Source organism: Electrona antarctica, assembly GCF_951216825.1.
Source record: "Electrona antarctica genome assembly, chromosome: 17".
NCBI classification, from domain to species: Eukaryota; Metazoa; Chordata; class Actinopteri; order Myctophiformes; family Myctophidae; genus Electrona; species Electrona antarctica.
Window position 1 is genome coordinate 22,895,600 of NC_136798.1, and position 8,769 is coordinate 22,904,368.

General features: G+C 42.0%; 1 protein-coding gene across 1 annotated transcript; it reads left to right on the forward strand.

The window, feature by feature from the left end:
- Nucleotides 1-1,461: 1,461 nt before the first annotated feature.
- slc10a1 (solute carrier family 10 member 1) lies at nucleotides 1,462-8,158 on the forward strand (the record flags this gene model as incomplete). The annotated part of the gene is made up of 7 exons (XM_079526331.1): nucleotides 1,462-1,557; nucleotides 2,270-2,356; nucleotides 2,722-2,834; nucleotides 6,269-6,473; nucleotides 6,750-6,928; nucleotides 7,632-7,831; nucleotides 8,091-8,158. The coding sequence occupies exons 1-7, from the start codon at nucleotides 1,468-1,470 to the stop codon at nucleotides 8,156-8,158; spliced, it is 942 nt and encodes a 313-aa protein (XP_079382457.1). The 5' UTR covers nucleotides 1,462-1,467.
- Nucleotides 8,159-8,769: the final 611 nt, after the last annotated feature.

Sequence of the window (8,769 nt, forward strand, 5' to 3'; positions counted from 1 at the left end):
CAGCCAGTTACACAGGGGAGTGCCCAGACCCAGGGGGAACAGTTTGTCTACCAGTTGCTGGGGTATAATAGTGTTAAATGCTGAACTGAAATCCAGAAACAGCATGCGCACACTGGTGTTCTTACCCTCTAGATGGGCCAGGCTCCGATGAAGAACAGAGGCAATAGCATCCTCTGTGGAGCGATTAGCACGGTAGGCAAACTGGAACGGGTCGAATGTGGGGGGGAGTCTGGAAACTATGTGAGCCTTCACTAGCCTCTCAAAGCACTTCATCATTATGGGGGTGAGTGCAACTGGGCGGTAGTCATTGAGAGATGTTATTGTGGGCTTTTTTGGCACTGGTATTATTGTAGCAGCTTTGAAACATGAAGGGACGACAGCCTGGTTTAGTGACATGTTGAAGACGTCCGTGAGGACCGGGGCCAGCTGATCCGCCCATCCCTTTAGCACCCGACCTGGAATCTTGTCGGGGCCTGACGCCTTCCGGGCGTTGATGCCTCTCAGCGTCCTCCGCACATCATGCACATCCAGACTGAGTACCTGCTCATCTGGAAGAGGAATAGTTTTCCTTGCAGGGATGTTATTTGTGGCTTCAAAGCGTGCAAAATAATGGTTCAGCTCGTTGAGGAAGTCCTCATTGTCCTCACAGGGTGATGGAGCCCCCTTGTAGCCTGTGATAGACTGAATGCCCTGCCACATGCGCCGGGAGTCCGTAGGATCCTGGAAGAAGCCTTGTATTTTCCGACTGTAGGCACGCTGTGCAACTCTGATAGCACGGTTCAGGTTGGCTCTTGCTGTTCTGAGCTCCACACCATCCCCTGCCCTAAAAGCATCGTTCCGTACCCTCAGTAGTGCACGTACCTCGCTGGTCATCCAAGGCTTCTCATTAGCCCGAGTTGTGATGTTCTTTACAACACTGACATCCTCCATACATTTAGAGATGTAGGCAGACACAGTCCCAGCATACTCTTCCACATCAGTGTGTTGACCCTCTGTTGCTGCCTCCTTGAACACGTCCCAGTCTGTACATTCAAAGCAGTCTTGTAGTGCCTCCATAGCACCTTCAGGCCACACCCTCACCTGCTTTACAGCAGGGTTTTCCCTGGTGAGCATGGGCCTATATACAGGGACCAGCATCACCGTACGGTGGTCTGATGAGCCAAGATGGGGGCGGGGGGCTGCTCTAAAAGCACTCTTGATGTTGCTGTAAACCCGATCCAGTGTGTTCCTGCCCCTGGTTGGAAAGTCCACATGGTAATACTGGTCTACCTGTATGTACCTGTATGTCCACCTTTCTCAGGATACCCCAAGAACCGATTCTACCCTGAAACATTCATCATGGAGGACTACTCAATGGAGCTGCTATATGACAACTCAGATCTGTGGCAGAATGACAGCTTCTCGTATAACATCACAGCTGCCAATACCAGTAGTGTTTTGTTAGAGCCTCGGATCATATCAGCAGCCATGGACCAGGCTATCAGCCTCATCACCGTGGTCATCCTGTTCATTACCATGATATCACTGGGTTGCACCATGGAGGTTGGCAAAATCAAGGTAATCTTGCCCCCTACTTTCAACCTCGTGTCCCTATTTTGTGCATGTCATTATAGGGGAAAATGTTCACAAAACAAAACAAAAACATATTGAAAATATTAAATATACATAAAATGTGGGAGGATGCAGCTACACTAACATACAGTACATAAAGTGTGTGACAAGACCATTTTCATTTTATGATTTCATGTTTTGTTTTGGCCAGTGCACTAAAGTGTCATAATGATTATCATAGACAATAGACAATAGACTGATACACAATAAAATCCCTCAGTGTAAATTAATCCATTTGTAGCTGAGAGAGGGTACAAAATTAATGTAAAGACAGTATATTTAACGGTATCTGTCATATTTTGTATGATGAATAGCGAAAATAGCTCAAGATCACAACACATCGTATCGTGAAGCTTGTAGCTCTGCAATTTCTTTTGTTTTTGAAATAATTTAAATAAATCTAAATCATTTATAGATTTAGATTATTATTACAAAACATACTAACCACTACAGCCCTATACATACAGAAATTTGAAAATAGCAGATCGTCTATTTTCAAAAGATTTTTTCATACATTTTGAACTTAAGGAAATGGGACATTGTGCACAATGAGTACTTTTACTTTTGTATCTCGATGCTGATACTGTACTGTACATTGCATGGATGGGGTTAAGAAAGACATGGTGTTGGTATGATGAACCATCTCTTCTCTCTTCAGGCCCACATAGTGAGACCCAAGGGTGTGGCTATAGCTGTGGTGGCCCAGTATGGAGTCATGCCTCTCACATCCTTCTGCCTGGCTAAGGTTAGTATATACACTGATAGGCCTGTCACAATTATATTACATAATCAGCTGTTAGCAACTATTCGAGATAATCTCAAATATTATTTGCTTAATCGTCTCCATTCATCTGTACAAATGCATACTGTACAAATTAATCTGTTGAAAAATTGATTAATAAGGTGGTGAAACGTCAGATGTTAAGGTAAGGAACTGTAATGTGGACATTGTATGTTGATGATCATATCATGATCATGGCAGCCTGGCCTCGTTAAGAGGACCTGAAGCTTTGAACTTCTGTGTGCCAGCTGCCATCTCATTTATCCACCCCTTTATCAATATGTCAGTGGCTGGTACTGACCCTTACATATACTGTTCCTGTGCTCCAGGTGTTCCAGTTAGACCCAATGGCCGCTGTAGCAGTGCTGATCTGTGGATGCTGTCCAGGAGGAAACCTCTCCAACATCCTGGCCCTGGCTCTGCAAGGAGACATGAACCTCAGGTATATACAGTCCATCTCTGATGTGTGATTTTGTTATAGAGGTTATTTGCTGTGAATGGTCCTGAGCAGGGGTTTTCAACAGGTGGTCCGTGGACCACCGGTGGTCCGTGAAGGTATTGCATGTGGTCCCTAATGAAGCAAAGTGAAGATGTTGTATTTTCTTCCACGGAACAGTGCGCTAAACGTTTGTGCACTGTTCCGTGGAAGTGCGACAATCTTGTCAGTTACTGAGAAGTCTGAGATTAAGAAAGTTCAGACAGAAAAGGGAGTTAGAAGTTGCCTGATTGCCTGATTGTATCATCATTATTAGGAAATGTACCCATATCCCCATAATGTCATCATGTGTCTTCTATCAGTATTGTCATATTATCAGTCAGCCTGAGTTGATTGGATAAAGTAAGAGAATGGAACTAGATAAAGTGCCCCTCGGGGCACAGGTCTCCACCAGGGAAGGTCAGGTTGTGGCCTCCTGGTGGCGCTATAATAGGCCAATGTGAAAAGGGTGGGATATATTCCTCAGCCTAGTAGGAAAGTCAGTGAAAGATTTCAAGTAAATTGCACGCTGCGTTCATGATTTGAGGCTTTTTGTTAAAAACGGGCCAACCCTGCCAACTTTGACAATGTTGATGGAATATGAAATATCGGAAAGATCTGGCTTGAACATATGACTATAGAGATAGTGTGTAACGATTTGCGGGATTTTTGGACAGAATCTGGAGGAGCAATATCAAAAAATGTATTTTCCAAAAGTCGCTATAACAGGCCGTTCTGGAAGTTTTGGGGCAGAGGTTCATCGTTGGCATCCAGGGAGTGTGTGTGTTTTGGCACATTTGGCATCGACCAGGTTAACGGTGCCGGAGATTAGCTGTACACAGACGGATGGACGGACGGACACACACATGGACGGACACACACACACGGACGGACAGAGTGCAAAACATACTCTCTCCCCATGCCTTCGGCCTGGTGGAGACAATAAAAAACAGCTAAGAATATGTGGAGAATATGTTTGCTAACAGTACATTATGAAAGTCTAGAATAGATTTTGACCTTCCGGTTGTGGGCATTCTATATGTAGGCTGGGGTGTCTGTCTGATGAAAGAGATGAATATGATAATAACTATAATTGGCTGGTTCCTGACAGACCATTAAACAATGTAATAGTAGGCTGCATGCCAGGGAGGGAGCCAGACATTATGTATTATAGCATTTATCACTCTCACATCCCCACCAGACATGCATTATCACTTCATAAAAGGCCAGGCTGATAATTAGTTGCACATCATGTGCTTTCCTGGCCATCTCTGTTATGGCGATGTTCAGTAGCCTTGGCCTGTGGGATTGTTTTTCATTTCTGACATCACAAGAAGCAAGCCTTGCGTCAATCCTGTGCATGTCATGTACCACTAATCATCGTATTATCAGAGTTGAATGACCTGCTGGGCATCTCATCGCCCACCTGATCATTAAGCCATGAAATTATCAAATTAGGAGAAACCATCCAAAATGCTGTTTCATAGGGATGCAACATTTTATTTAAATAATAATTATTTCTTTGTTTTTAGGTATAGTAGCAAAAATAGCACACAAAAAAGCTCTATAAGATTACTAGACATTACTTCATAATTATAACAACACTACAAAAGTTGCGATGTGTATGACATTGCTGTATGGTACATGAAATAGAGACTAAGTGCTTAATCAGACAAATCGATTTAGTTCATTATAAAAAATAAAAATAAAACAATTAGAAAGATAATCATAGTTGCAGCCCTAATGCCGTTTGTCAATAAAATGTGCATGTCATGTACCACTAATCACCGGCAGCTCTCATTTTATTATCAGAGTTGAATGAACTGCTGGACACCCACAATCACCCACCTGGCCATCACGGGGTGAAATTATCATAATAATGCCATAGCATGCTTTTTAAATGTAACCGTCAGGTCAGTCACCCCATTAGGTTCCTGTTGATTTGAGTTCCTAGACATGTATTTTATGGTACAACACGTCAGGACACAGTGACACACGTACATTCCATTTCTATCAGATCTCTATGGTTCTTATCTGATTAGGTCAGAAAGAACTGTATCCATTAATACAGCCACTGACTAACGAGTTAAATGCAGTGATCACTTGTATTAGTAATATTGACATTGATAGATTAATATGTTAACTTACATCCAGATGAATAGTTGAAAATATTGCAAGAAATATAGTTCTGCTTAATAAATCGACCTTCTTCTGGTTCCTATCTTCTGATGTTGCTGAATGCTAGCACTTACATTAAGTCTATTTTAGGAATGTCAGGGTCACTGTTAGGCAACAGAATGGCTCCTATAAACGTTATAAAGAACTGGCCTTGAGCCATGTCCTTGTAGCACAGAATATTCAGGCATACTGTAAGATTGTTGTTTAAGACATTTAGTTTAGTTTATTTTATTTATTTTTTTGCATTCTATTGATTTGATTATATGTACTTATATGGTAAATCAATCAAAATACTGAACTAACAAATGTTAGGCATCCATTTACTCAAAATGTGTGAAAATGAACAAGTAGCCTGGATGTAAGTCACCAAGATACTTTTGAAGTATGACCCTAGCCATTTGCACTTGGACTGACTGATCCCTAAACATAATCTATCATTTGAACATAAATCATACATTTATGAATGGATATATGTACAGACTATCTACAGTAAATGAGGATTTATAATATATTGTTGCTCACTGTCTGGCAGAAACCAGCTCAACTCAATTTTTGTTGGTTGAAAAAATATATTGAACCAATGAAAATTATTAAAAAGTGCTTCTGACTAATCCAGCTAAATCCATTTGACCCTCAAAACTGTTAGTAGCTAAAGCAACTAACTCCACAACCTCCCCCTTCTCATGCAAGTAATTGACAATATAAAGTCACAATACAAACTTGTATGAGGCAGTATTTCTTTGTTTTAAAAATATACGGTTTTCTTTTATAATTTTTTTTCATTTCCTGAAAAGTTTACATTTTGGACTGAGCTGGTTTCTGCCCGACAGCAGAGATATTCAGTGTCCGCCAGCCTACTACAGTGAGTATTTGGATAATATGCACAGTAATATGTTGAGTAAAAGAACCATCTTTTGACAAGAAACGTTTACAGCAGTTATCCTTACCAGTTAGTTCTGTAGTGTACATTCCAGTGGTCCATGTGTATTTATGTCTTTCACAATATACTTCCATGGGAGTCTAGATTTGTTGGTTTCCTGCTGTGTGTGTGTGGGGTGGGTGGGGGGTTAGTGAGTCACTCGTCACTCGGTTTTCGCTTATGTTGTTCTCTACTCAAAATGTATCCAACAAGCCGTAGTTTGCACTAGCCAGTACTGAAGCAAGTGACCAATTTGAAAAGCAAATGGGGTGAGAACATTGTTTTGTGTGTGTATTTGTCTCAGTATTGTGATGACCTCCTGCTCCACTGTGCTGGCTCTTGGAATGATGCCCCTGCTGCTATACCTGTACTGCCAGGGCTTCTCTGGTCTGGAGAACGCGGTGCCTTACGGTGGCATCATCTTGGCCCTGGTCATGACCCTCGTACCGTGCGGTATCGGAATACTCATCAACTACTATAAGCCACAGTACTCCAAGACCATCACCAAGGTCAGAGCGTAAACAACATGGGAGACTGAAGTAAGATGGACATGGCGATGTGATGCATAGCTTTGCTTAAGACCTTAAATTCCCTTTTTGTTTTCCCAAAAGGCCAAAATGTTGACTGACCCCAGTCTGTTACTTAAGCTAACGGTTGCCAGCTGCCATGTTCCATCACATGATGTCTCGTCCATGTGTTATATCCTTGTCCCTTGAACATTCTGACAAAAACACAAGTATTATTTACATGAGACCAGTCTAATTTTTCCTCTTTCCTCTGCTCAGGTGGGAATGTCTATAATGTGTATTGCTACTTTGGTTGTGGGAATCATGGCCAGCGTTGGGATCGGTGGCTCCATCCTGACAGTGCTGTCTCCTCCGCTCATGGCCATTGCTGCTCTAATGCCCTTCATAGGTTTTACGTTTGGTTACGTCCTCTCCTCCATCTTCAGACTCAATGGATCGTGAGTAGTGATTTACAGTAGATGTGAAAGATTGACGATCATGCGCACAGTAGATCATCATTGGCAGTACAAATGGCTTCAGTAATGGCTTCTCACACTTTCAAGATTTTTCTAAAATGTAAAAAATCAGACCCGTCTGAACTGAGTGGTGCTGTGTGTTCCTTGGAGTGGCTAGCACCACTAAAAAATAGTATATGTACAAGTTCTCAACGCAGCACAAAGTGACGCATTGTGAGCTTGTATGCTATTTTTGAGTGGTGTAAACCACTCCAACAACCAGCTTTGTCTGTACCCGTGTATGTGTACGTGTACCCGTGTACCTGTACGTGGTACCTGTACAGGTGAGCATGGTTGCTATGGTTAGTGTGTGACGTCACTGCACCACTCAGTTCACACGGGTGTGATTTTTTAATAGCCAGTGCAAAAATCTAAAATTATTTCCTGGTTTTAACGGGTATGCCTAATTTTACTACACAATGGTGCTGCTCACAGAAAATAACACGTTTTCACGAAAATTTCGTTTAGATTAATCTGTTTTGTGCAACTTTTCTATAGCTTTCCGGGTCAAATCAGAGCCCTAATTATGGATACTTGGCCCAAAGCCGTTATTTATGTACCCATTAATCATGCCACAACACATGAAATAATCATGTACCTCTCTCTGTGTTTCTATGACTTATGAATGAGCCTATTTTCCTCTCAGGGGCCGGAGGACCATCGCCATGGAAACTGGCTGTCAGAACATCCAGCTGTGCACCACTGTATTGAAGGTAGCATTTCCAGCAGACGTGATTGGACCTCTGTACATCTTTCCCATGGTCTACATAGTTTTCCAGCTGATGGAAGCAGCCATGCTCATTGTGCTGTTTAGATGTCACCAGAAGTTCAAGGACAAACAGAAAGGTGGGTCATCCACTATGCACACAATAGATCACAGCTAAACTGTGATAAATTGGCGGCCATGAGGATTGAGAAATAAGTCATAGTCTAGTGTCAAAGTTAGTTCTAAACATAATCGATAGCACAAAAAACTGCAACTTAACTAAAATCTATAGTTGAAAAAGCACATGCATATGTAAATTGTTGAATAGTTGAATTTCTCTGTTGGCTTCTCCAGAACAATCTGACCACAGTGAACTCTCTTTCCTCTGCCCTCCTACAGAGAAGACGTACCAGCCAGCCTCCACCACTCCGGAGGAGGTAAAGGAGCCCGCTGATAATTCTGTATGATGGATGCATCTCACAGAACCTTTCAACATTCTCTCCAGCTGTGTGAACTCTTTTGCTAACCAAGCATACTGAAAAAGCTGTTACCTGTTCCTTCTGTTGTACTAAATCATAAAATCCTCTGTAATACAAATGGATACACTGAGGATTTTACTGTGTATTGTTCAACAAACTTAGTTGGAATAGAACATGAACAGCATTGTGAGACCGCATAAATGCAGCCATTATAGGCTGTCAGCATTACTGTTGATGTGAAATCACTATGTACTGTATGCAGTGTCTGAAAAGCTGACATTAGAAACATAAAACAATTCCCACGGCGCACAGAAATCAATTCCGAACTGTAATACCGACTGTGACAGGCTCGGATTGTCACGGACAGTAGCTAAGGTTCTTGGATAGAAAAGTTCTTTATTTCCAAGTAACAGACATGCTTGCCTTAGTTGTAATCATGTCATGACAGAGACATGTCATGACTCTGAATGTGAGAGTGGGGATGGCTGGTTTATCTGGTATGCATTGATTAGCTCAATGCATAACATAGTGTCTACACCCGTTTTGCATTAAGAGGGAGTTCTGATTTTGGCATCACTGCTTAACTCAGCCTCCACCCA